At 51.5% G+C, this 24,818-nt stretch overlaps 3 protein-coding genes across 5 annotated transcripts; 1 reads left to right on the forward strand and 2 right to left on the reverse strand.

Annotated features, from left to right (window-relative positions):
• Window positions 1–4,651: 4,651 nt before the first annotated feature.
• tgfb1a (transforming growth factor, beta 1a) lies at window positions 4,652–13,514 on the reverse strand. Of its 2 annotated transcripts, none has more exons than XM_086165073.1 (7): window positions 13,364–13,514; window positions 10,980–11,396; window positions 7,267–7,551; window positions 6,955–7,186; window positions 6,647–6,797; window positions 5,454–5,564; window positions 4,652–5,370 (listed from the first exon to the last, which is right to left on the reverse strand). In XM_086165073.1, exons 2-7 carry the CDS (start codon window positions 11,308–11,310, stop codon window positions 5,323–5,325), a joined length of 1,158 nt encoding a protein of 385 aa, XP_086021199.1. In that variant the 5' UTR covers window positions 11,311–11,396; window positions 13,364–13,514; the 3' UTR covers window positions 4,652–5,322. The 2 variants fall into 2 exon arrangements, with proteins under 2 accessions (XP_086021199.1, XP_086021198.1); XM_086165072.1 differs by lacking the exon at window positions 13,364–13,514 and adding an exon at window positions 12,880–13,185.
• A 2,085-nt stretch (window positions 13,515–15,599) lies between these two features.
• On the forward strand, window positions 15,600–19,461 carry LOC147224107 (cyclin-dependent kinase-like 1). Of its 2 annotated transcripts, XM_086165074.1 has the most exons (9): window positions 15,600–16,057; window positions 16,589–16,710; window positions 16,799–16,871; window positions 17,840–17,930; window positions 18,210–18,410; window positions 18,644–18,726; window positions 18,804–18,860; window positions 18,938–19,087; window positions 19,165–19,461. In XM_086165074.1, exons 1-9 carry the CDS (start codon window positions 15,890–15,892, stop codon window positions 19,258–19,260), a joined length of 1,041 nt encoding a protein of 346 aa, XP_086021200.1. In that variant the 5' UTR covers window positions 15,600–15,889; the 3' UTR covers window positions 19,261–19,461. The 2 variants fall into 2 exon arrangements, with proteins under 2 accessions (XP_086021200.1, XP_086021202.1); XM_086165076.1 differs by lacking the exon at window positions 18,210–18,410 and having other exon boundaries at window positions 15,607–16,057.
• Window positions 19,377–24,491, reverse strand: cyp2y3 (cytochrome P450, family 2, subfamily Y, polypeptide 3). The gene is made up of 9 exons (XM_086165071.1): window positions 24,218–24,491; window positions 23,961–24,123; window positions 22,225–22,374; window positions 21,983–22,143; window positions 21,724–21,900; window positions 20,581–20,722; window positions 20,200–20,387; window positions 19,982–20,123; window positions 19,377–19,771 (listed from the first exon to the last, which is right to left on the reverse strand). The coding sequence occupies exons 1-9, from the start codon at window positions 24,383–24,385 to the stop codon at window positions 19,584–19,586; spliced, it is 1,479 nt and encodes a 492-aa protein (XP_086021197.1). The 5' UTR covers window positions 24,386–24,491; the 3' UTR covers window positions 19,377–19,583.
• Between the last annotated feature and the right edge of the window lie 327 nt (window positions 24,492–24,818).

Consider the following 24,818-nt stretch of genomic DNA (forward strand, 5'->3'; position numbering starts at 1 on the left):
TGTTTGTTTGTGGGAACTTTCGCGTGACCTCTGACCTCAGAGCGCCATCTGTTTTTTCTTTGTCCGGACCCAGGCGCCTTTGGTCGTTTGTTTGTGACCGCGGCTTCGGTTACCATGGTAACCACAGCCCCAGGACGGCACGCACAGACCCTGCCGCTTCCCCTTCAGTTTTGGTCGTCACGGAGACGTCAGCCGCCTCGGGCTCGCTACTTTCCCCGGTCCATTTGGTTTTGTCTGTTACACAGAATGTAATCTGATTACTCAGCACATTTCCCTCACAGAAGGCATCTATGTGTGTGTGTGTGTGTGTGTGTGTGTGTGTGTAGTCACATACGCACAACTCCAGATTTACTATGTGAGCATGTTTTCATGAGTGTGTTTGTGATTCGCTGTGTGTCAGCGTGACGAGTCACTGTGTGACTGGACCTCTTGGGTTCACATGTGTGTGTGTATGTATATGTGTGTGTGAGTGTGTGTGTGTGTGTGTAATCTAACATTGGGTATGAACTCGCAGCATGCAGATCAGCTGACCATCAGCCAATGAGCTGGCAGATTCACCAAACACCGATTCAACCAATGATGCAGGGCAAGGATATGCAAAACACACACACACACACAAACACACACACACACACACGACAGGAAGCTGAGTGACGCATGACACACAGAGGGGGAAACATTGAAGGGAACAGGAAGTAGGTCACCACGAGAAAGAGGAGCGTGAAAGAACCCAGACAGAACCTGGTGGATGGGTGAGGGGGAGTAAGGTGCACACTGGACACACACACACACACACACACACACACACACACACACACGAACACACTATCAAGTGGAAAAGAACCCGCTTCAGAAACAAATATGACATGAGGTTGCAGGGGTGCTTGAAATCCACCATCTTTGGCCTGTAATCGCTGCCCTTACACACACACACACACACACACACACACACACACTTGCATTGCTTTGTGTGTGTGTGTGTGTGTGTGTGTGTGTGTGTGTGATTCCAGCGGACACAGACAGTGCTGGCCGTGACCTTAATAACACACCCCGGCGTCCGGCTGCTGCCGCGGCCCCCGGCTTCACAGACACACAGCTGCTTGGGGGCCATTGTTGCTCCAGGTGCTGCGTCTACACAAACACACACACACACACACACACACACACACAACGCCACGTTCCTCCCATCTCCCCTCCTCCTCACCTTCCACCTCCAAAGAAGAACCCTAGCGTCGACTACCTATCGCTAACTAGTGGTCAAAGAGTTTAATTGCATGCACAGGTAGGACGGGTTCTCTTCTTCTTCATCCACTTGTCCTCCCCTTCTTCTCCTCCTCCTCCTCCTCCTCCTCCTTCATGGTGCACCTGCAGCTTGATCCGGAGATGCTATCTGGCGGTGAGTCAGCCGGCGCCGCCACGCTTCTCCTCCTCGCCCCTTTGAAGGCGCCGCCGCGGACGAAAAAACCGACCGGCGATGGGGGAAGGAGGCAGATGTGCTGAGGAGGAGGAGGGAGAAGAACGGAGGACCACACACATCTGCTGTCTGGAGCTGAAAAGGTTTGTGAGAAGCGCTGATGGAAAACAAAAACAAGCAAGGAGGACAAATGGTTGGGTTCAGAACCCTGAAGGTACCTCCAGAAACCTTCCAGACTCATCGGGGAGGAGGAGATTTTTCTGAAAAAGGGAAAGTCTGGATCTGGTATCTGTCCGTCTGATTAGAGGGGGCGTGGCCTAAATGGGCGTGGCCCAAGGGGGAGGAGCCGATTGGCTGCACCTGCGAAGGTTCAGTCAGATCTTTTATCTGCGGCGTGTTTGGAGATATATGATGCTCTTTGTACTTTGCATCCTCAGACAAATATTGATGATTCTATGAAGGTGGCTTGGAGAGCAAGAAGGTTCCTGGTTCCAAGAGTGGCCGGGTTTCTCCTGCCTGGGTTCTCCATCCTCCTGTGATTGGAAGGTGGCGGCTAAGCCCCGCCTCTCGCCCCTGTGACGGCAATATTTTACCAGAATACCAGAGAAATAAACAAACAATGTGGAAGAGCCTATAAAAGCGACTTGGAAACATGTGAATGATGCAAATACATATAAACATCTACCAATATATGGTCATTTCTCAGGTTTGTTTTCTTGTATATGCTGTTGTTTGTTCCCTGAGGATGAAGTCGTGGAGGGGAAAGGAGGAAGCAGCAGCTGGGAAAATAGCTTCGCCCCCCCGACATCCCCCCATATCCCCGCACTCCCGGCACGTCCATTAACTGAGGGAATCCCTAAGGCTCCCATTCTCATGAGCTCATTTCCACCATGGTCCCTCAGCAACAGCAACAACAACAAAAACAACAACTGTAAAAGCAACATGGCAACAACAACAACAGTATAAGAAACAAAAGCAACAACAACAGGAAAAGCAACAATAGCAACAACTGTGACAGCGGCAATAGAAAAAACAACAACAACAGTAAAAGCAACAATGACAACAACAACGGTATAGGCAATAACATTAGTAAAAGCAACATCGGCAGCAACTACAAACACAACAAGAATAAAAGCAGCAACAACAACAACAGAAACTGCAATAATTGCAACAACGACAAGAAGAAAAACAACAACAGTAAAAGCAACAGCAGCAGCAACAAAAACAACAATTGTATAAGAAACAAAAGCAACAACAGCAACAGTAACAAAAGCAACAACGGCAGCAACAACAAAAAGAACAACAGTCAAAGCAACAACAGAAACAACAACGGTAAAAGCAATAATAGCAACAACAACAGCGACAAGAAACAAAAACAACAGTAAAAGCAACATGGCAACAACAACAGTAAAACAGCAGCAGCAATAACCACAGGAACAGGCAACAACAGCAGCAACGAACAATAGCTCCAGCAACAACAGTGAAAGCAACAATACCAAAAACAACAACGACAACAACAACAGCTTTAGTGAAAGCAACATTGGCAACAGTAAATGCTGCAATAGCAACACAACAACTACATCAACAAATACAACAGTAAAAGCGAGAACAGCTGCAAATGCAACAATAACAGCAACAGGATCGACAACCATAAATAAAAGCAATAACAACAGCAGTAAAAACAGCAACACCAGGATAGCAATAAAAGCAACAATAGCAATAGCGACAACAATGAGCAACAAGCAGCAGCAACAACACCGATAGCAACTATAAGCAACAACAGTGTCAACTACAAGAAACAACAGCTGCAGCAAAACAAACAATAGCAACAACAACAAAAATAGCGACAATGACAACAACAACAACAGTGGAGACGGCAATAAAATGCAACAAGAGCAGCAACAACAACAATGGCAACAATGACAACAACAAAAATAAGCGACAACAGTGGCAACAACGATGAAATACAAAAATAGCAACAATGACGACAACAAGATAGCAATAAAATACAACAAGAGCAGCAACAACAATAATGGCTACAATAACAACAGCAACAGAGGCGACAGCAGTAACCACAATGACAACGATAGCAATAGCAAGAAAAGCGACAACAAAGCAGCAACTGCAACCAGAGCAACCAGCAGGAGGCGGGCGTGGAGCAATCTGGGAGCTCCTGCCTTTCAAGGAGGGAAAACAAAGAAGGTTCTTGGAGCTGCCAAGAAGCTGCTGCAGAAGCAGGCAGGAGCAACCAACGGGCGGGACCAAGCTGCTTCAATTATCTGCACCGGGTTTAATTTCACCTCCTTTCCACGCCTTTGGAGAACACTTTGGAAACACCGACACCGTGTGTGTGTGTGTGTGTGTGTGTGTGTGGTGTTAGTCCAGAGGAACCCCTGAGTGACACCAACCGGCACTCCACGAGGCCTCTTGACGTCGACGTGCCTGAGCCGCGGCTGCGTGTCAGCGGGTTCAGTGTTTTCACGTGCGCGGTGTGTGTGTGTGTGTGTGTGTGTGTGTGTGTGTTGCGTTTGACTTTCCATGTAGTCACTGCCCTTCAGTCTGGGACTCGCTAGCGGGTCTGGACCTGCTCTCCGAATTCCCAATCTCGCCTCGTCGTGGATTGCCAGTAATCCCTGGAGTTCTAGAAAAAAAAGGAGCGGGGCCAGGAGGGTTTGTGTGTGTGTGTGTGTGGGGGGGGGTTAAGGTGCACATTGATTGTGCAAAACTGTTACCATGGCGATGGATCCATCCCATATGGGGGCAGAGCCAAGAACGTAGCCCGCGCACCCAGGAATTTTGATGTTAGCTTAGATGCTAACGGAGCTGCTCCGTCCAGAGTAAACAAGGACCCACTGACACACACACACACACACACACTGGGGATATTTCACTTTCTCACAACAGTTGTTGGACAGCCTGGTTTTACAGCTTGGTGTGTGTGTGTGTGTGTGTGTGTGTGAAGCACAAACAGAGAGGTTTTATATAGGAGCTGCAGGAGGACGAGGCGTTCAGGGACAGCAGGAGTTCGGGAGAATTTGCTTTCCCCTCCCGAACGGCAAAGGCTGCAGTTCCACCGCCCGCCACTAGGGTGCTGCAGGAGCAACAGCCTGCGTCAGTTATTTTTTAAAGAAATTAAGAGGAAAAAGTCGGTTATTTAACGGTCCTGACTGGGAGGGGTGACGCACACACACACACACACACACACACACACTTCACACACTTCACACTGGAACAGGATAAGTTAACCTCCGTGTTTATTCAGGTTGCTTGAAGTATTTACAAATACAAGGTTCTAATATGAAGCGTGATATTAAGAAAATATGCTAAACTCAAGTAGAGTGTTGCTTGTTCTTCAAGGGATGAAGAAAGAGCTTAGAAGAAGCGGAGAAGGTGTCCCGGAGTCGCAAGCGGAGGGGTTGAACGGGCCGAGGTCCAGATGGTTGCTCCTCGGTCGGGCCGTCGGAAGCAACGAGGTCTTCAGAGGAAACCGCGACGAGAAGGTACTCAAACAGAAGCTAGCGGAACATCGGCGAGTCGTCTGCAAACGGGCAAATCTGAACGTCCAACGTCGGCCGGAAAGAAAAAACAAAAATGCCCAAACAGTCTGCAGAGACGTCCGAGACCCTCCTCCTTCGGGTACAGCGTCCTCCCGTCCGGGTCCGTCCAATCCGACAAATAAATTAAGAACTTTCAAGATGGATTCTTTTTTTTTTTTTTTCAAAAAAAAAATATCGGCGGCGAGGACAAAAAAAAAAAAAAAAAAAGAAGTATCTACAGAGAAGATATTACTGGTGATATGAATTAAAAAAAACAAACAGTACAAGTCCAGGGCAAGGGGTCGCCTGGTCACTGGACCCCTCCTCCCTGTCGGAGGGTCGTCTTCCTGCGTTCAAGGCGAAAGGGTGTCTTTAGCTACACTTGCAGGACTGGACGATCATGTTGGACAGCTGCTCCACCTGCAAGCCAGAATCAACAGCCAGGTGATAAAACCATTTTTATGTAAACATTCTTGGAGGGGCGGCAGGGGTGTTGGCGGTACCTTGTGCTGCCTGCCCACGTAGTACAGAATGGGAAGGGGCTCGAGCGCCTGCGGGACGCAGCAGGGCTGGGCCGAGGCTCCCGGGTTGTGATGCTTGTACAAGGCCAGGATCTGTAAACAATTAAGGAAGGGGGGGAAAAAAATAAAGAAAAGCAAGAAAAGAGCGGAGAGGTCGTCCGGAGGGTTTCATCAGCGGGACGGAATGTGCCAAAGTGGTTTTGAGGCAACGGGGGAGGCGGTTGGATAAGAATAACGCTACCAGCAGGTGGTTTGTTTGGCACCTTTGCGCCTCTCTGGTTTTTGGGGGACGATCGGGAACCTCTTCCAGGGTGCAGACACCCAACTTGGCAGGACCGTCCCCTTCCCTTGAGTCGAGTTCGCCCGGTCGCCCCTTCGGCGGACCTGTCATTGCGTCATTCCCGCGGGGTTCGCGCCGAACGGGCCAATCAGGAGGAGCGCCTGGGCGACTCGTATAAACAGAACAAGATGCTGCCCTGGAAAAACCCCGTGGAGTTTGAAGGGTCAGGATAGTACCGACCAATCCCGTTTCAGCAGCCCCGGGCTAAACTGCCAGCCGGTTTTAAAATGCTAACAGACCATAAACTGGCACTTTTTCAATCCGTCCAGGTCTTCCAGCCCCGGCGGAAGGAGGCGGAGGTTAGCTAGCAGTCGCCGGAAAAGACGACAATTTGAGTTTCGACGCCACAAATTAGAACAATCTCCACCGTGTCGGAGGCCCGACATTCAGCTGGTCACGTTTCTTCATGGATCAAGTCAACATCTTCGGAGGAAGGTGGACAAACTCCCGCTGAGTCATTCGTTACAGGAGTAAGAGGCGGGGCTAAGCAGGCACGGGCCAGATGTCAATCCCAGGGCCACTGTTTACCCTCTCTTGCAGATCGAGAGTCTGGAGAGAACCCAGGAGAACATGGAGCCTCTACAAAGGGGGAACTGGCTACATGTGTTCATAGGGAGTGGTCTCAGGGGTGGTGCTGTTTGGAGGTTACCATGGTGCACAGGACCTACATTGCTGTCCACAGGCTAAAATGTTTGGTGAGATGTACGCCTGGTGCTACATCTGATGGCAGGTTCCCGCATCCCGAGAACACCGGGACTGATTTTCAGATCCTGAGTTTCTAGCTGAAGACGAACGGGAGCCGCCTGCGACCACCAGGACGCCGCAGGGGTCGTACCTGGGAATACTTGTTTTCTGCGTTCCAGATGTAGGTGCAGGACCCCATGCAGTAGTTGGCGAAGTAACCGCTGGGCTTGTGGATCCACTTCCAGCCCAGGTCCTTCCTGAAGTCAATGTAGAGACTCCTCTTACAGCACGAGTCCATCTGGCTGTGGTGGGTTAACAAGAGCAGGAATACACACTTACAAATTAGTCTAGCCGTTGGCAATGCTAGCAAACAAGTAACAGCTGTGTGCTGAACTTCTTCACGACTCCAGGTGTCGGTCCCGGTGGACCTCGGAGAAGGTCAGAATCGGGGTCACTTACGCCGAGCAGACGTCGCTGTTGTCCGTGGAGCGCCTCCTGCGGGAGGTGGCGCTGCTGCTGGCGTTCTGAGGGATGGACATGGACAAGATGTAGGGCAGCTGCTGAGTCAGCTTATCCAGCTGCTTGGTGTCGCCTCGGTCCGTGTTCAGGCCAGAGATGGAGAAGCTGAAGGTGCTCTTCTGGCTGGACCCGCATTCGCAGAACAGGCGGAGCTGGAAGCCCTGCTCATCCGCTGCAGAAGAAAACAAAAACCATACCAGGGTTAGAGCTCCAGTCCATCTGCTTCTGCGGGCGAATCGGGGAGAAGCTCACCGGCGCCGTTCAGCCAAGTCTGCAGGGTCTCGGTGACGTCGAAGGAAAGCCACTTGTCCTTCTCCTGGTTAGTGACAAAGCGCGAGGCCAGGTAACGGGCGGCGGAGTCCAGGCCGCCGTACAGCTCCACCCGCTGTTCGGTGGCGATCACCGTTTGCCTGATGCGCATCCGCAGCTCGGCGCTGGTCAGCAGCCGGTAGTCCCCGATGCTCTGACGCATTTCCGACACGTTGAAGAAGATGCTGTAGTTGTTGTTGCTCCTGCTGGAGTCTGTGTTGTTCTTCACTGTCGGATTAAGAACAAGGCGGAGGGTCATCTCGCTTGGACTACCAGGAACCTGCCTCTTCCGACCGTAACAGTAACGTCCATGCTAGGTGTTGGCATGACCAACACGGGAAAGCAACGGGACATTGGCGGTGACTAACTCCACCAGGAGCCTGGACACTAACCCAACGCACTACGTCCTGGGCTCGGGATTAGTTACCGCCCTTTGGAGGTACAAGTAGCGCGTGTCGAAGCGCTGACCTTTGGGTAAACCCAAGCCGGGTGCGGAAACTATTGGCTTGTTGCGCCGTAGCTCCGCTGAAACTTTTAATCCCGGGCCTGTTCTGCACGGGGGCCTGCAGAGTATGATAGAAAACAGAGCCCGGCTACACGCCATAAATCCAGCGCCGTTACATTGCTGAGGATTAAGCGAGTCAGATAAGTGACTGCAACAAGTGAAAGATGAGCACTGGGAGGCCGTTGCACAAGAGTGCACGGGGAGGAGGGCTTGGGGGGCGTGAGAGGAGACACAGGAGGCCATTTACAACGGTGTCGGCGCAAAGAGTGTAATGCATAGCTGAGGGCGGTGGAGGGGCTGAGGGGTGCAAAGGAGAAACCGGAGATGTTTATCAATGGAGGCCGCGGTGCTCCGCCTCGGGGGGGGCCTGCAGGAGCGGCCGACCTCCGATGCTTGAAGGAATTAGTCCATGACGGCGGCCCCATGCACCTTCCCTTGTGCCGGCCTGCACCGGGTGCTGCGCCGAGATGTAGCCTAGGCCCTCTCATGGAAACCGAAGTGAAACAGGAAGGTGTGTGTGTGTGCGCGGGCATGTGTGTGGGTGTGTGTGTGTGTTCATGTATGTGGGTGTGTGTGTGTGTGTTCAGGAATGGGGTGGGGTGGGGGGGGGGCAAAGGGAAAATCAGATGACATTTCCAGTGACCCCACCCAGAGAGCCAGAAGCTGGGCGTTTGGGTAGAAGGTGCAGGCGTTGAAACGGCGCTCCGCAAAGGGCTACAAAAAAAACCTTTTGGGGGGGAGAAAGAGGAAGTGAGATCACTTCCTGTGGTGAGTCCCCCCCACCCATAGCACGCCACCCCCTCTCAGGAAACACGCCATGCAAACGCCTCTCTCTTCCTTCTAAGGCTGAAGGTGCAGCACACACACACTTTTGAGCTTTAGTGCATGTGTGCATGTGCGTGTGTGTGTCTGTATGTGTGTGTGGACACACACCAGGCCTGCCTACCTGCAGGTAAGCCCAGGACAGGTGTTGCGGCAGGTAAGGAGAGGCCTCTGTAATTACCAGCTAGGAAACGGATTCCAGAAAACAGGCTAAATACCTGCCTGCTGCAGAGGCGGAGCTCCAGCCTCCACCCCCCGACCCCCTCCCTCGGGCCTCGTTTGCCCTTAAACATAATTAAATGTAATTATTGGTGCACCAATCCCCCCCCAACACACACACACACACACACACACACACACACAGGACTGACACAGATGGACGCGATCCAGGGAAGAAAAACAGCTCCGTGTTAAAAAAACCTGCCTGAATCCCATTTGGACCTGAACAAACAGGAGTGTGTGCACATGTGTGCATGAGTGTGTGTGCGCATATGTGTGTGTGTGTGTGTGTGTGTGTGTGTGTGCATGCACGCCGGGGGTGTTAAATAACAAAATAACTGCAGGAATTCAACACGATCCGCAATTAACGTGACGGGAACAAGACTAAGATGCACGCAAATATGCGTCCCTGCAGGCTGTGTGTGTGTGTGTGTGTATGTATGATTGTGTGTGTGTGTGTGTGTGAGGAAAGTGTTAGTCATCTCATTTCAGAAGGCAAACACACACACACACAGTGAAATGACAGGTTGGCTCAGAGATGAATATTGTGTTTCTCCAGTTCCCCCCCCCTCCACACACACACACACACACACACACTCGCCGTTCATCCCTCGCTCTTAATGGATGTTTCTCCACTACTTTCTTTAATTCTTCTGGAGGATGCGGGGGTGAGGAAGTGCCCCTGAGTCACCCTTCCTGCCCCCCCACACCCAGAAAAACACGATAAACCCGCTCGGAAAAAGAGGAAGAAGCGTGGGGGGGGCGAAAGAGGGCAGGTTATCACTCCGAGCGCGGCGGCGGAGGAATTCGTCTGATGGGAAGGAGGGGGTTTGATGGAGAACAAGTGACAGGATGTGTGAGGGAGAACCCGACGCTCAAGTTACAGGAAACCCCCGGCTCCCCGAGGAGGGGGAGCGAGGGATGGGGTGGAGGAGGGAACTTCATGCCTCCGCTCATCTCATTTTTCAGCCGTTCATCCCCTTTGCTTTCCCACCCTTTGTTCTACTCACACACACACACACACACACACACACTTCTCCGAGCTCCATCCATCCATCCGTCCAGGAGGAGGAGGAGGATCCTGGAGAACGACGGCCAAGAAGGAGACTTGGCTGGAAGGAGCGGCCGCGCTCATAAAACAGCAAACACTGGAAAGTAAAGCTGAAGAACAACAGATGCTAACACTTACAAACACACACGTAGAGCAGCTACGCTAACTTGTAGCGCCTGTGACCCCCTGAACCTGATGAGATGCCTGAAGATGTTGGGAGGAGATCAGAGGAGCAGCAGGTGTGTGTGTGTGTGTGTGTGTGTGTGTGTGTGTGTGTGTGTGTTACAGGCTGGTATCGGAACGTTAATGGGCCAATAACAGAGAGGGGGCGGGGCTCTGAAAGAGAAGTCGTTTGCGAGCATTAGCGCTGCGCTAGCACGACATCTCCCTGACAACGTGTGACAGGAAGTGCTCGCCTGTATCTCAGATGACAGACAGGAAGTTGTTCGCACGCCAGCTGCCTCATGAGACGCCGCCGTTAGCATCCAAGCTGTTAGCCGTTCACGGATGTACTTTAAGGCACGCTAATGGTTAGCTAATATGAGGGACTTCTTAGAACTTCATGAATGGAGCACAGTGGGGCTCCCCCGGTGTGTGTGTGTGTGTGTGTGTGTGTGCATGTGTGTGTGTGTGTGTGTGTGTGTGTGTCACAGGCTGGTATCGGAACGTTCATGGGCCAATAACAGAGAGGGGGCGGGGCTCTGAAAGAGAAGTCGTTGACTGGCATTAGCGCTGCGCTAGCACGACGTCTCCCTGACAACGCGTGACAGGAAGTGCTCGCCTGTATCTCAGATGACAGACAGGAAGTTGTTCGCACGCCAGCTGCCTCATGAGACGCCGCCGTTAGCATCCAACCGTTAGCTGTTCACGGATGTACTTTACGGCACGCGAATGGTTAGCTAACGTGAAGGACTTGTTAGAACTTCATGGGTGGAGCACAGTGGTGCTCCCCAAGTGTGTGTGTGTGTGTGTGTGTGTGTGTGTGTGTGTGTGTGTGTGTGTGTGAGAACACCGATCCACCACGGCGACGGAGCGACGAAGGGCTGCATCTCTTCTCACCCGTCATGTTGAACTTGTGGAGCACCTTAGCGAAGTACTCCTCCTCCTGGTGCTCCACAGAGAGGTCCTCCTGGACCTTGGCCTGCTGCTCCTTCAGCATCTCCGTGGTGCTGTTGTAGAGCGACAGCAGCGGCGCCGGGATCTCCTCGCGCTCCCCGGCCTGCTCCGGCTCGGGCTCCTTGGCGAGCCGCAGCTTGCTGAGGATCTGGCTCCTGATGGCCTCGATGCGCTTCTTCTTCACCATCTCCAGGTCCAGGGTCTTGCAGGTGGAGAAGCCGGCGACGCTGCCCAGCAGGTGTGCGACCGCCACGGCCGCCAGCGCCAGCCTCATGGTTGCCGGCGCCGGAGACTCTGGGGCTCTTCGGCGACGGGTCGGCTCTGCTAACGCATCCGGCCCTTCCGACCTGTCAATCACCCCTGGGGGCGGAGACGGGCCGGTTAGGCGGGACTAGTGAGACCGGCGAGACGGGTCGGTTAGGTGAGACGAGTGAGGCGGTCGGGACGAGCGAGAAGGATGGGTTAGGTGAGATGGGTAGGTTAGGTTAGGCGGGACTAGTCAGAGGAGGGGGACGGGTCAGATGGGTTGGTTAAGTGATGTGGGTAGGTTAGGCAGGACGGGTGGTTTAGGTGAGATGAGTGAACGGTTGGGATGAGCGAGAAGGATGAGTTAAGTGAGATGGGTAGGTTAGGTTAGGTGAGACTAGTCAGAAGAGGGGGATGGGTCAGATGGGTTGGTTAAGTGAACTGGGTAGGTTAGGCAGGACGGCTAGTTTAGGTGAGACGAGTGAACGGTTGGGACGAGCGAGAAGGATGGCTTAAGTGAGATGAGTAGGTTAGGCAGGATGGGTAGGTTAAGTGAGACTAGTCAGTAGGGTGGGATGGGTCAGGTGGGTTGGTGAAGTGGACTGGGTAGGTTAGGCAGGACGGGTAGTTTAGATTAGATTAGTGAGACGGTCGAGACGAGCGAGAAGGACAGGTTGAGTGAGATGGGTTGGTCAGACAGGATGGGTAGTTTAGGTGAAACTAGTGAGAAGGCGGGGAGGGATGAGATAGGTTGGTTAGATGAGACAAGTGAGACCGTTGGGACGAGTGAGATGGGTAAGTTAGGCAGGATTTAGGCCTAGATTAAGCGAGACTAGTGAGACTAGTGAGAAGGGTGGGACAGTCGAGACGGATAGATTAAGTAAACAGGGTAGGTTAGGCAGGACGGGTAGTTTAGGAGACTTGTGAGAAGGGTGGGACAGGTGAGACGGGTAGATTGAGTGAACTGGGTAGGTTAGGCAGGACGGGTAGTTTCGGTTAGACTTGTAGGAAGGGTGGGAGGAGTGAGATAGGTTAGTTAGATGAGACTAGTGAGACAGTTGGGGCGAGTGAGATGGGTAGGTTAAGTAAAATGGGTAGGTTAGCCAGCATGGGTAGGTTAGATGAGACTGGATGGAAGGGTGGGATGGGTGAGATGGGTAGGTTAAGTGAGATGGGAAGATTAGGCTGGATGAGTAGGTTAAGTAAGACTAGTCAGAACTGTGGGACAGGTGAGACGGGTAGGTTAAGTGAACTCGGTAGGCTCGGCAGATGGGTTGTTTAGGTGAGACGGGTCAGTTGGGTGAGACTAGTCAGGACGAGTGAGATGGGTAGGTTAGGCAGGATGGGTCGGCTAGGTGGGACGTGTTGGTTAGATGAGATGAGTAAGTTAGGCGAAATGGGTAGGTTAGGTGAGACAGGTGGGTCAAGTTAGATGGGTAAGTTCAGTGGGAAGGTTAGGTTAGGTGAGACTAGTGAGAAGGTTGAGACGGGAAGGACGGATGAGACGGGTAGGCTAGGTGAGATGGGCAGGTTAGGTGAGACGGTTGAGACGCCCCCCCTCCGTGACCCTACAGATCACCGCGATGACGTCACTTGCCGTCAAACGAAGAGCGCACACGCATGCGCAAACGCCAACCGAACGAACTTCTTTTTTCCTCTCTCTCTCCCCAAAAAGAAAACCAAAAATACAGAAAAATCAAAAATAAATAAATAAATAAATAAATAAGTAAATAAGTAAATAAAATAAAATAAAATAAAATAAAATAAAATAAATGAAAAAGGTGAATAAGTGTCCTCCTCCTCCTCACGCTTCCACTCGAAACCCAGAAGAACCCAGAAGAACCAGGACTTCCAGCTCGCACGGCTGAACGCGGCGTGGACTGAGCCGCTCCTCCTGGACCGGAAGGAGCCGTGGACAGAATGAAGAAGTGTGACCAGATGGGGGGGTGGAAGGGGCACTTGCTCCTATCCTGGAGTGGGTGGGTGGGTGGGTGGAGAAGGCGCGCTTTTCTCCCACGTCCACGGAGAAACAAGAAGAAGAAGAAGAAGAAGAAGACGAGGAAAGACGGAAAAAGACGCACCTTCCGTCCAGGCGAAGCATCCGGGTTCCGCGGGCTCCTCTGCGCTCCCATCCGCGTCACCTCCTCCTCCTCCTCCTCCTCTTCTTCTTCTTCTTCTTCTGCTTCTTCTTCTGCATGGCCCTCACACCTTCCTCCTCCTCCTCCTCCTCCTCCTCCTCCTCTGATACGACTCCCTATTCACACCTCCACTCCTCCCTCCTCCCTCCATCCCCCCCGAGCTTGTCAGAGCCTGCTGGTGACAAAGTGATTTGTGGAAAAAAGAAGAAAAAAAAAGAGAGAAAAAAAAATCCCTCCTCTTCTTCTTCTTCTTCTTCTTCTTCTTCTTCTTCTTCTTCTTCTTCTTCTCCTCTTCCTCCTCTCTGGTTCCTGTTACTCCGCCCGCCCAGGAAACGAGGCTAACAGCCGAAGTGTAAAACATCTGCTCGTTCTCACACACACACACACACACACACACACACACACACATACTCAGATAGACACACACACACTTGTTAAGTAGATGTGTGTGATGTCTCTGAGGTACAAGTCATCGGTTCATCAGAAAGACGAAAGTGAGTGGTGATGTTTTTATAATGAAATAAAATAAAATAAAATAAAATAAAATAAAATTAATACGAATAAAATGACCCCCCCCCCCCCCCACGGCCGGAAGCGCGGGAAGAGGAAACGATGAGCTTCCGGGGAGCGATGCTGCCCCCTGGTGGTCACTGACTGTAATTGCACTACGCGACCAGTAACGTATTAGTAATAGATTACTTCGTCGCTATTAAAGTGCGTTTCTACACAATCGCTCACATATTTTTTAAATGATTGTTTTATTCGTCCATCTGATGAAAACCGCTTTGTCATTTCTATCTTTTTATTTGACCAGTTTGTCACTTTTTTATTTGTTATTTTTGCCAATTTGTCACTTTTTTATTTTCACCAATTTGTCAGTTTTATTTTTTTGTTTACGCAACTTCATCACTTTAATTTTTTTATTTTTACAACTTTGTCACTTAAATTTTTTATTTTACCACTTTGTCATTTGAATTTTTAATTTTTACCACTTTGTCACTTTTATGTTTTATTTTCGCAACTTCATCCCTTATATTTTTTATCTTTTCCACTTTATTTTTTTTCACTTTGTCTCTTATTTGTACTGCTTATTTTTTGCCAATTTGTCAGTTTTATTTTTTATTTTTACCACTTCATCATTTTAATTTAATTTTATTTTTTCTTTTAAAGGTGTATTTCATGTAAATATATTTGTGTGTATCCTGTCACAGGAGTACACAGGCGTCAGAGTACATGGTGGGAGTATATGGCTGAAGTACAAGGTAGGAGTACACAGCAGGAGTACACAGTGGGAGTACAAAGATATTGCAGTACACGGTGTGAGTACATGATAGGACTACACAGTAGTACAAAGTGTGATCATATGGTAGGAATACACGGGCATCAGAGTACAAGTTTGGAGTGCATGGTAAGAGTACACAATGGGAGTATGAGTTAGGAGCACATGGTTGAAGTACTCAGTGGGAGTACAAAGTGGACGCTGTACAGTATGCGGTGGGAGTGCATGATGGGAGTACGCATAGGAGTACACAGTCGCAGTACACAGTGGGAGTACATGGTACGAGTACACAGCCGAAGCATGAGGTAGGAATACGTGGTTGAAGTACACAGTAGGAGTACATGTGGAAGTACATGGTAGGCGTACACAGTGGGAGTATGAGGGAGGAGTACATGGTTGAAGTACACAGTAGGATTAAAAAGTGGGAGTATGAGGTAGAAGTACATGGTTGAAATACACTGTTGAAGTACACAGTAGGAGTACACGGTCCGGGTACACAAGCTGAAGTACACTGTAGGAGTACATGTGGGAGTTCAGGACAGGAGAGTTAAGGGTTGAAGTACACCGTTGAAGTACACAGTAGTGAGCAGTGGTAGTACACCATTGAAGTACACAGTAGAGTGAGCAGTGGTAGTACATCGTTGAAGTACACAGTAGTGTGTGGAGTAGGAGTACATGTGGGAGTTCAGCACAGGAGTTAAGGGTTGAAGTACACTGTTGAAGTACGCAGTAGTGTGTGCAGTGGTAGTACACCGGTGAAGTACACAGTAGGAGTATATGGGGGGGGGTATCCATGGCGACAGCGTCTGAACGCTAGCAGTGCGCGGCACTGCGTCTGCGCGCTGCTGTCACCCGGGGCAACAAGTGGACTGTGTACAGAGGGGTGGGAGGGGCTCGGACGGGGCTAGAGAGGCAACACAACGGGACGGGGGAAGCCGAGGGGGGAGCAGGAGCGTCTCTACCTGCCTGGGATAGCTGTTTTCACGGAGCCAAAATCCTCACCTCCCCTCTCTACAAGACCAGAAGTGCCCGGTTACCGCCCCTCCAAAATAGGCATACAACTCTGCAATACAAGAAGAGAAGGAAGGCGTGGGCACAAGAAGTCCTGAAAGGAGGCGGGGTTTGAACCGTAAGCCTGTGGACAGGTGACCTCCACCAGAAGACCCACCCGCCCCGTCTTTGGACCTTCCATGGAGAAATACGAGAAGCTGGCCAAGATCGGAGAGGGTTCGTACGGCGTTGTGTTCAAGTGCAGGCACCGGGACACCGACCAGATTGTGGCCGTCAAGAAATTCGTGGAGTCAGAGGACGACCCTGTGATCAAGAAGATCGCCCTGAGGGAGATACGTATGCTGAAGGTACCTGTCCACCCTGTTAGAAATACTTATTGGTTACTTTCCATCAGGTACAACTGATGACAATCGTGTCATACGTAGCTCTTGGACACGCAAGTTGTAGTACTTGGAAGTAAAGGTCGTAGTTCTCGATATACTAGTTGTAGTACTTGGAAGTAAAGGTTGTAGTTCCTGAAGTGCTAGACGTCGTACTTTGAGGTAAACGATGTAGTTCTTGAATTACTAGACGTAGTACTTGGAGGTAAAGCTCATAGTGCCTGGAGTACTATTCGGTCAACTGCTTGGTCACATGAATAAACAAACAGGTATATGATGTCACTGCCGTGTGATCTGGTTCTACATGGGGTCTTAGCTAAGCTAACGTTAGCTTGACGGCGATGTGCTGGTGTGACGTTGCGCGAACCTCCTCGTGTGCGTCCAGAAGCTGCCGAAGTCGCCTGGCGGGACCAGACTCTCGTGAGCTAGCCGCGATTGGGCAACGTACAATCGTGGCCACGCCCCCTGATTTTGGCCACGCCCCTTTCTGTCCCACAGCAGCTGAAGCACATCAACCTGGTCAACCTGCTGGAGGTCTTCAGGAGGAAGCGTCGCCTCCACCTGGTCTTCGAGTTCTGCGAGCAGACGGTCCTGAACGAGCTGGAGAAGCATCCCCGCGGGTAACCATGACAACCCGGCCCATTCTGGAGACAGGTCAGAGGTTGCCAGGGGCAACGGTTGAAACCAACGCTCCATCTTGCTCCACAGGGTCCCGGAGGCTCAGCTGAGGAGCATCGTCTGGCAGACGCTGCAGGCTGTCAACTTCTGCCACAGACACAACGTCAGTAGGTTCTAGCACGTTCCTTCGGTACTTGGGTTCTCCTCAGGTTCCCCCCATCCCCGTGTTTTGGTACGGTCCGCCCAGGTGATCATTGGTGTTTGTGAAGTTCGACCAAATCCATCCAACGCACACACTGGTTGGTCCACTTGGAGAGTGAGGAGCTGCTCCAGGTCCTCCTGAATTGTCCACCACAGATGAGCTTCTGTCCACAGCACCAGGTGGCTTCTTTCACCAAAGAGACCCCCAAAATTGTTAAGGTTCTTCAGCCAAGCCCGGATGATGTCCTCCTGGATTGCAGGATTAGGACTTCTGGTGAGGGTTTAAAGGGCCAGGGTTCTCTCCCAGATGGTCCACCTGTGACAACCCTTTCCAACCCAGCAGACCTTCATCAGCACGTTCATGAGGGTTTCTGGTGCCATCAACACTTCACAACATCCTCACCTCTGAAGAAGTCCTAGGCCGTGCACATGGTCGGTAGAGGCACAGTGGGCAGGAGCTTCTCCCCCCAGGTCTTTGCCACTCAGGGGGTCCAGGGAGACAGAAGATCTTTACAGTCCCTGAACCAGGCCAGGAAGACCTGCAAACCTCCAAAGATGGAGATCAAGTTCCTCTTGAGAACTTGACTTCTGTGTAGGAGGAAGTTTCTGAAGTAGCTTAAGTTTGAGTTCCATCTCAGCCAAAGAGGTCAAACTCCATCGACCAAAAACCAGCTGGTCCTGCAGGGTCTCTACAAACACCAGGCCTCCTGGGCCTCCTGGACCTCCTGGACCTCCTGCACCCCGGGACCCACCAACCATCTGGACCCCCAAAAAATATAAAGCTCTCCTTTTTGAAGGCATAGAGTGGAACCAGGTTCTCAAGAGAGGAGGGAGGGGGGTGTTCCTCATCATAGAACCCCAGATTTGAAACGGTTGTTCTACCATGTGTGTGTGTGTGTGTGTGTGTGTGTGTGTGTGTGTGTGTTTCAGTGCATCCACCGGGACGTGAAGCCAGAGAACATCCTCCTGACCAAGACCGGGATCGTCAAACTCTGCGACTTCGGCTTCGCCCGCATTCTGAGTACGTACCCCTTCCTTCTCGCTCAACATGCGTACACACACACACACACACATACACACACACATACACACACACGTACACACACGTACGCCACTGATGATTAATTCAGCGTAGCGCTGATGTCACCTCCAGCCGGCTCCTCAAAGAGCAGCAGCGTTGGGTTTCTGCACCCTTGTGATCCCGTCCTTGCCGATGCACTCCTCAGTTAGCCTTCATTATTTAGCACGGCGGCTCTGTGTGTGTGTGTGTGTGTGTGTGTGTGTGTGTGTGTGGACTCAGCCGGGCCAGAAGACGACTACACGGACTACGTGGCGACCCGCTGGTATCGCGCCCCGGAGCTTCTGGTGGGCGACACCCAGTACGGGCCGCCAGTGGACGTATGGGCGCTAGGCTGCGTCTTCGCCGAGCTGCTCTGCGGGAGTCCGCTTTGGCCCGGGAAGTCCGACGTGGACCAGCTGTACCTGATCCGGAAAACCCTCGGTACGCGGGGAAAACTCCAAAAATTTGTGAAAGTGAAATTGGTATTACGGTTATTACATGCTTATTACATGTTAATAACTGTGTAATAACAACACATCGCGTATCAGAGTGAGGTGAAGATCATGGCACCTTGAATGAAGTTGCAAAAAGTAGAACAAGGGATTTTTCTAGAAGAACGTGAACATCACAATCAGTGGGAAATTTGATGTCCGCTCCCCTCTGCCCCCTCCCAGGTGACCTGATCGCCCGCCACCAGCAGGTGTTCCGCTCCAACGTCTTCTTCAGCGGGGTCAGCATCCCCGAACCCGATATCACGGTACGAGTGCCGTCGCCGCGGAGACGCCGCCACTGGGGGGCGCCGACGCTCTTTCACTTGTTTCCGTGTCTTCTCAGGAGACGCTGGAGAAACGCTTCTCCACGGTGTCGCCCCACGCTCTCCAAGTCATGAAGGTGTGTGTGTGAGTGTGTGCAATGTGGGGGCAGTTGAGTCCACCAGTGTGAAACATCTTGATTTCCTGTGCGAGCAGTCGTGCCTGGTGATGGACCCCTCCTTCCGCCTCTCCTGCGAGGAGCTCCTGGAGCTGCCGTACTTCCTGGAGGAAGGTGGCGCAGGCGGCCGCGAGGGCGAGCGCCCGGGGCGGCGCCACGATAAGGGCTCTCGGCGCCGGCAAGCAGGGGTACGTACCCGAGGCCGGTTGAGGGAGGGGAGCTGGAAAGTCGCCATGCTAACCCGCTGCCGCCGCTTTCCTCCCAGGCCCAGTACCTCCCGCAGCTCCCGCACAGCAACATCTCGCCGGCGCCCGACGTCAAGAAACAGGTGAAGCAAAAATGTCACCTACCTAACATCTAAGGAGGCTCAGAAGAAGGGGCAGCGCTCCAGGAAATAGAGAGCACCCAAAGGATAGCGGACGTACCGTGCGGCCACAGGAAGGCAGAGCTGTTTTCTCTGAATCACAATACCACCCGGACGACTGAAGCTTTGATTTTATTGGCGCACGGTTCCGAGGCCCATCGTGATGTAAAATAAAAAGGTGAACATTTGGCGTTGAAGCTCAGGCTCATGAGTGATTAATTGCTAGAAAGGGGGATCCAGGGACGTGAAGAAATTGCTGTTTTGGTCTGAATCGACGAAGTCTGAGTCGGGTGTAAGTGCGGACGGGCCGCCCGGGGAGGTCAGGGCCGGCGCGGCGTGGCCAGGATGTGGTACCTGCGAGGCAGATTGGCAAAGCTGCTGTACTCGGGGCTGAGGTCCACGGCGTCCGGCCCGTCCGGGTGGGAGAAGTGGAAGTGCTGCAGCAGCGACACCATGAAGAGGAAGAGCTCCATGCGGGCCAGAGACTCCCCGACACATGCACGCTTCCCTGAGGACCAGTGGAGAACACGGCGCTCAGAAACAAATATGGCTGACGGCACTCAAGAACAAGTATGGTCATGTGGACACCTCCGACCACAAACTCCTACGGACACTTTAGTCCTTAGTGGACCTGCTGGCTGGTTTGGGGACTCCGTGTGGAGTGGACCTGGAAAAAGAGCTGTTCAGTTAAACAAGTAGAGAACTTCAGGTGACCCACCTGCGGAGAACGGCATGAACGCCGGGTTTTTCACAAAGCTGCCGTTCTGGTCCAGGAAGTGTTGGGGGTTGAAGGACCAGGGTGTAGCCCACTGCTGCTCCTCTTTTAGCACAGAGTGCAGCAGCGGGATGACCAGCGTGTCCTGTTGGGATGCAGAACATCTGCCATCAACCTGAGGAACGTTCTCCTTTCCAAGTCACGTCAGAGGGCGAGGCTACCTTGGGGATGAGGAAGCCCCTGAAGGAGATGTCCTGCAGGGCGTAGTGAGGGATGTTCATGGGGACGATATCCAAGACACGTTGGACCTCATGGAGCACGGCGTCGGTGAAGGGGAGGGACTTCTTGTCCTCCATGTTGGGAGGGCGCTCATGTCCAATCACGGTGTCGATCTCCTGATACATCCCCTCTGCGAGGAGAAGACCACGCAGATGCTTCACCGCTGACCCACTCACGGGCCGACGCGCTGATCATCATTCACTTGTCTTGCAACCCAAATTAGTTTGACTGTGATTGTTCTAGAAACCCAGTGAAGATCCCACCTGCAGGAACCAGGTGAGGAACCTGTGGGAGGGTTTTTTTTTCCCTCCAGCAAGACCAACCTTGTATCTTCTGATGCTTCATCAGAACGTTGAGCGCAAATCTGATGGTGGTGCTGGTGGTCTCGGTTCCGGCCAGGTAGAGGTTCAGGACGGTGGACACCAGGTTGTCGTAGTGGAACTCGGTGGTTGGGATGTTCTTCTCCTGTGGAGAACAAGTGGCCATTGCGATATGATGTCTGAAAAACTGGTGCCAATATGTATGATACAGTAAATGGCCAAAAGTATCCGCTCAACCACACAAATAATGTGAACGACAGCAACTCAGCCACCAAGTGGTAGATCACGTAATTTGATGGAGTGGGGTCAGCTTATTGTCTGCAGAGTCAATCACTTCAGGCTCTGCAAACGTCATGTGGCCTTCAGATTATCTGAAGAACAGTGCGCAGAGAGCTTCATGGAATGGGTTTCCATGCTCGAGCAGCTGCATCCAAGCCACACTACAGGGATGCAGTGGTGTAAAGCATGTTGCCAATGGACTCTCGAGCAGTGGAGATGCCTTCTCTGGACTGACGAATCGCGCTTCTCCATCTGCCGATCTGATAGACGGGTCTGGGTTTGGCGGTTGGCAGGAGAACGCTACTGGTCTGACTGCATTGTGCCAAATGTGAAGTTTGGTGGATTATGGTGCGGGGTTGTTTTTGGCCCCTTCGTTCCAGTGAAAGGAACTCTCAGAGCTTCAGCATACCAAGACATTTTGGACAATTCCATGCTCCCAACTTTGTGGGAACAGTTTAGAGCTGGCCGCTTCCTTTTCCAACATGACTGTGCACCAGTGCACTAAGCAAGGTCCATAAAGACATAGACTTGACTGGCCTGCACAGAGTTCCAACCTCAACATCTTTGGGATGAATTCAAGCAGAGACTGAAAGCTAGATCGTCTCGTCCAACATCAGTGTGTGACCTCACAAATGTGCTTCTGGAAGAATGGTCAAAAATTCCCACCAGGTTCTCCTGAACTTTGCTGGCAGCCTTCCCAGAAGAGTTGAAGCTGTTCTAGCAGCAATGGGTGGACCTGCGTCATATTGAAGCTTATGGATTAGGAATGGGAGGTCACTTAAGTTCATATGCGAGTCAAAGCAGGTGAGCAAATACCTTTGGCCATGGAGTGTACCGGTATGCTCGAGCTGCATTCCACATACGCACCTTCTGCATTCTGGTGAGGAAGCAGTCGATGTAGTCCCTGGGGACGTCACTGTCCAGCGTCTCTTGGTGCTCCTGGATCTTCTCCATGATGAACTCCCTCAGCTTCTCCAGATTGGCAAACACAGTGTGGTGAGGGCCGGGCAGCCGCTCCATCAGGCGAGGGAAGATGTTGTACAGCTGGGATGGACGAGGGCGGCGTTACAGACCTTCATGGCAACCTCCACCGTCACCACCATCCATCTCTTCGCCAACATCTCACCTGACCCCGGGGGCTGCTGCCGAACTTGAGGGTATTGTTGATGATCTGCAGGAGGTGCAGGAAGCGGTGGTCCTCATAGAGAAAGCGCTCGCCAAACACCAGGCAGCAGATGATGTTGGACACCGAGCAGCTCAGGAAGAAGGTGGGGTCGAAGGGGGTCGCTTGAGGAAGGACAACACAATTCTACTCCAGGACTGAAGCACACCGGGTTGTGAGAACGCAGTGAAGATAACCGGAGGTACCTGCGCTCTGTCGGATCCGGGCCACCAGGTGTTTGCCCTCCTCCTGGATCCACGTCTCCATGGCTTTGCGTCCCATCCCAAAATCCCTGAGTGTCGTAAGGGTGAAGCGTCTCAGCTGCCGCCAGCGCTCCCCATTACTGATGGCCAGGCCTCAGGAGACAGGGAGGGGGTGAATGAAATCACCATGAAAACATACATTCGGTCATTATCTAGAGCAGTGTTTCTCAACCGCTGTGCCGTGGAAAATGCCCACTTTTGCCTGATGGGTCCAAAAATAAGATAAGACATACTTTATTGATCTCCATAGGGGAAATTCTTCTGTCACAGCAGTACAACAATGACAGTATCAATATTTGAGACAGTTAAAAGATAGCAAAAGACAAAAAGATAGCAGTGGTCCCCAACTCGCAAGTCGCGGACCGCTACCGGTCCGTGGATTGATTGGTAGCGGGCCGCCCAAGAAATGATCAATTATTTCCGTTGGATTTATTATCTAAGTCTGAACAATCTTTTGAAAAATGACTGTAATCTCACGGTTACATCTCAGTCACTTGAGAGCCAAAAATGTAACCCACAAGCTAGCAAGATAAGTATAAAAACAGACGTCAGATGGAAAGTTTCTTTCCGAAGGGGGAAAGGTCTAGTGAAGAGACAGAAGAGGAGCCTACAACTTCCAAGAAAAAGAAAGATTTTCACAAACACCAGGAGTTCTACTTGTTCTACTTGGCAAAGAAGGCTTCATTATACTCATGTTATGTTGTTGGTGCAATTTTACAAGGAAGCTGCTAATAAAGTTGCATATGAGGACACAGTGGGTTCACGTTTATTATTATAGTCGCAATATAAACAATCTACATGTAAACTCCCCCCAGAGTGCCAAGAGAGGAACTCTGGTATTGTATGAGAAAGTCTGGAGTGGTAGAGAAGTATATTAGACTGGTGCAGGACATGTATGCTAGCTGTGAGACAGTGGTGAGATGTGCTGTAGAAGTTCAAGGCGGAGGTGGGACTCCATCAGGGATCAGCTCTGAGCTGATGAGGTAAGACAGGAACCCCCCTGGACCATGATGTTTGCAGATGACATTGTGATCTGTAGTGAGAGCAGGGAACAGGTTGAGGAAAATCTAGAGATGTGGAGGTATGCTCTGGAAAAGAGAGGAATGAAGGTTAGTCCCAACAAGACAGAAAACGTGTGTGAATGAGAGGAACCCTGCTGGGAAGGTGAGGCTACAGGGAGTGGAGATCAAGGAGAAGAAAGAAGAAACCAGGGATGGTTTGGAGACAGCGGCAATGAGGAAAAGCCAGGAAGCAGAGCTGGAGGTCGCAGAGATGATGATATTAAGGTTCTCTTTGGGAGTGACCAGGATGGAGAGGATCAAGAATAAGTCCATCAGAGGGACAGCACACATCAGATGTTTTGGAGAAGGTCAGAGGAGCCAGACTGAGATGGTTGGGTCATGGACAGACGAGGAAGAGTGAATATATTGGTAGACGGATGCTGGAATTGGAGGTCTACAGGAAGACCAAAGAGAAGATACATGGACGTAGTGAAAGAGCACATGAAGTTGGTGTGAGAGGAGGATCTGGAGAATAGGGTTAACTGGAGGAGGTGGATTCACCCTGGAGGGAAAAGTCCAAAGGGGACGAAAACACCGATTGGTCAATGTGCTGGTACTTTGGACTCCAGGGGTGAGCGTCCCCTCCAGGCTGGAGGTTCCACCTCCTGGTCTAGTTACCGAAGCCCCGGGTCACCCGGAGCAGGAAGGGGACGGGTCCCCTCCCGGTGAAGTCCTCCCCCTGGTCCACCAGCGCCTCCTTCACCGCCGCCAACCCCGTCAGGACCACCATCCTCTGCTGGCCCAGGTGCACCATCATCACCGGGCCGTAGGTCTGGCTGAGCTGGAGGGGCCACAGCAGGGGGTCACAAGAGCCCCGCCACGTCAGACCGGAAGTCCACAATTAACAGCAGCAACAATAAAGAAGGATTCGGTACCTTCAGGAACGTTCTGAACGGAGCCTTCTTGTCCAGCTGGTGCAGGTTCCCGAGGAGCGGCAGGCCGCGGGGCCCCGGCGGCAGGGGCCGCTTCCCGGCGCGCCGGCGGGCCAGGAGCCACAGGAGGGCGGCGACCAGCGCCGAGAACAACAAGCTGCTGAGATCCATGGTGCTCCTTCCAGAAGATACCGCGCCTCTGCCTCCTCGTGGAGCTCCAGGGTTCCCGTCAGGTCAGACCGGTTAATGTTTACAAGACGCGGAGAGAAGTTATGAAAGTCGCAGAGCGAGAAGGGAGGCGGCGAGTCGCGCGTTTCGTCACTTCCGGTTTTGGTTTCGAATCTGTTTGTTTTTGTTCCGCCGAGATTTATGGATATTAACTGTTTATTTAAAAAAAAGAAACGGCTCATGATAAATAAATCTGTGTATTTTTAGCTTAATATTTATAAATGAATCTTTATATTTCCAACTGAATATTTATAAAGAAATCGGTATATGATGAATAAATCTGTAGATTTATAATTGAATATCTATAAATGTATTTGAATACCTAAAATAATCTGAATAATCATGGTAAGCTTTTTATAAATAAATCTGTGTATTT

Source organism: Fistularia commersonii, chromosome 18 (assembly GCF_037954325.1).
Source record: "Fistularia commersonii isolate RoL2024-O1a breed Wild chromosome 18, RoL_Fcom_v1.0, whole genome shotgun sequence".
Classification (NCBI taxonomy): domain Eukaryota; kingdom Metazoa; phylum Chordata; class Actinopteri; order Syngnathiformes; family Fistulariidae; genus Fistularia; species Fistularia commersonii.

Excerpts from the sequence above, each read along its gene's own strand:
- tgfb1a (XM_086165072.1), bottom strand. The coding sequence starts at position 12,904 with ATGCGTGTGCGCTCTTCGTTTGACG. Across the intron at positions 11,397-12,879 it reads TGTGCGCTCTTCGTTTGACG|GGGTGATTGACAGGTCGGAA; the intron begins GCAAGTGACGTC and ends CTCCGCCCCCAG. Across the intron at positions 5,371-5,453 it reads ACGTGGGCAGGCAGCACAAG|GTGGAGCAGCTGTCCAACAT; the intron begins GTACCGCCAACA and ends TCTGGCTTGCAG.
- LOC147224107 (XM_086165074.1), top strand. The coding sequence starts at position 15,890 with ATGGAGAAATACGAGAAGCTGGCCAAGATCGGAGAGGGTTCGTACGGC. Across the intron at positions 16,872-17,839 it reads ACTTCTGCCACAGACACAAC|TGCATCCACCGGGACGTGAA; the intron begins GTCAGTAGGTTC and ends TGTGTGTTTCAG. Across the intron at positions 18,861-18,937 it reads ACGCTCTCCAAGTCATGAAG|TCGTGCCTGGTGATGGACCC; the intron begins GTGTGTGTGTGA and ends CTGTGCGAGCAG.
- cyp2y3 (XM_086165071.1), bottom strand. The coding sequence starts at position 24,385 with ATGGATCTCAGCAGCTTGTTGTTCTCGGCGCTGGTCGCCGCCCTCCTG. Across the intron at positions 20,124-20,199 it reads GGGGCTTCCTCATCCCCAAG|GACACGCTGGTCATCCCGCT; the intron begins GTAGCCTCGCCC and ends GCATCCCAACAG. Across the intron at positions 19,772-19,981 it reads GTTCATGCCGTTCTCCGCAG|GGAAGCGTGCATGTGTCGGG; the intron begins GTGGGTCACCTG and ends ACTGGTCCTCAG.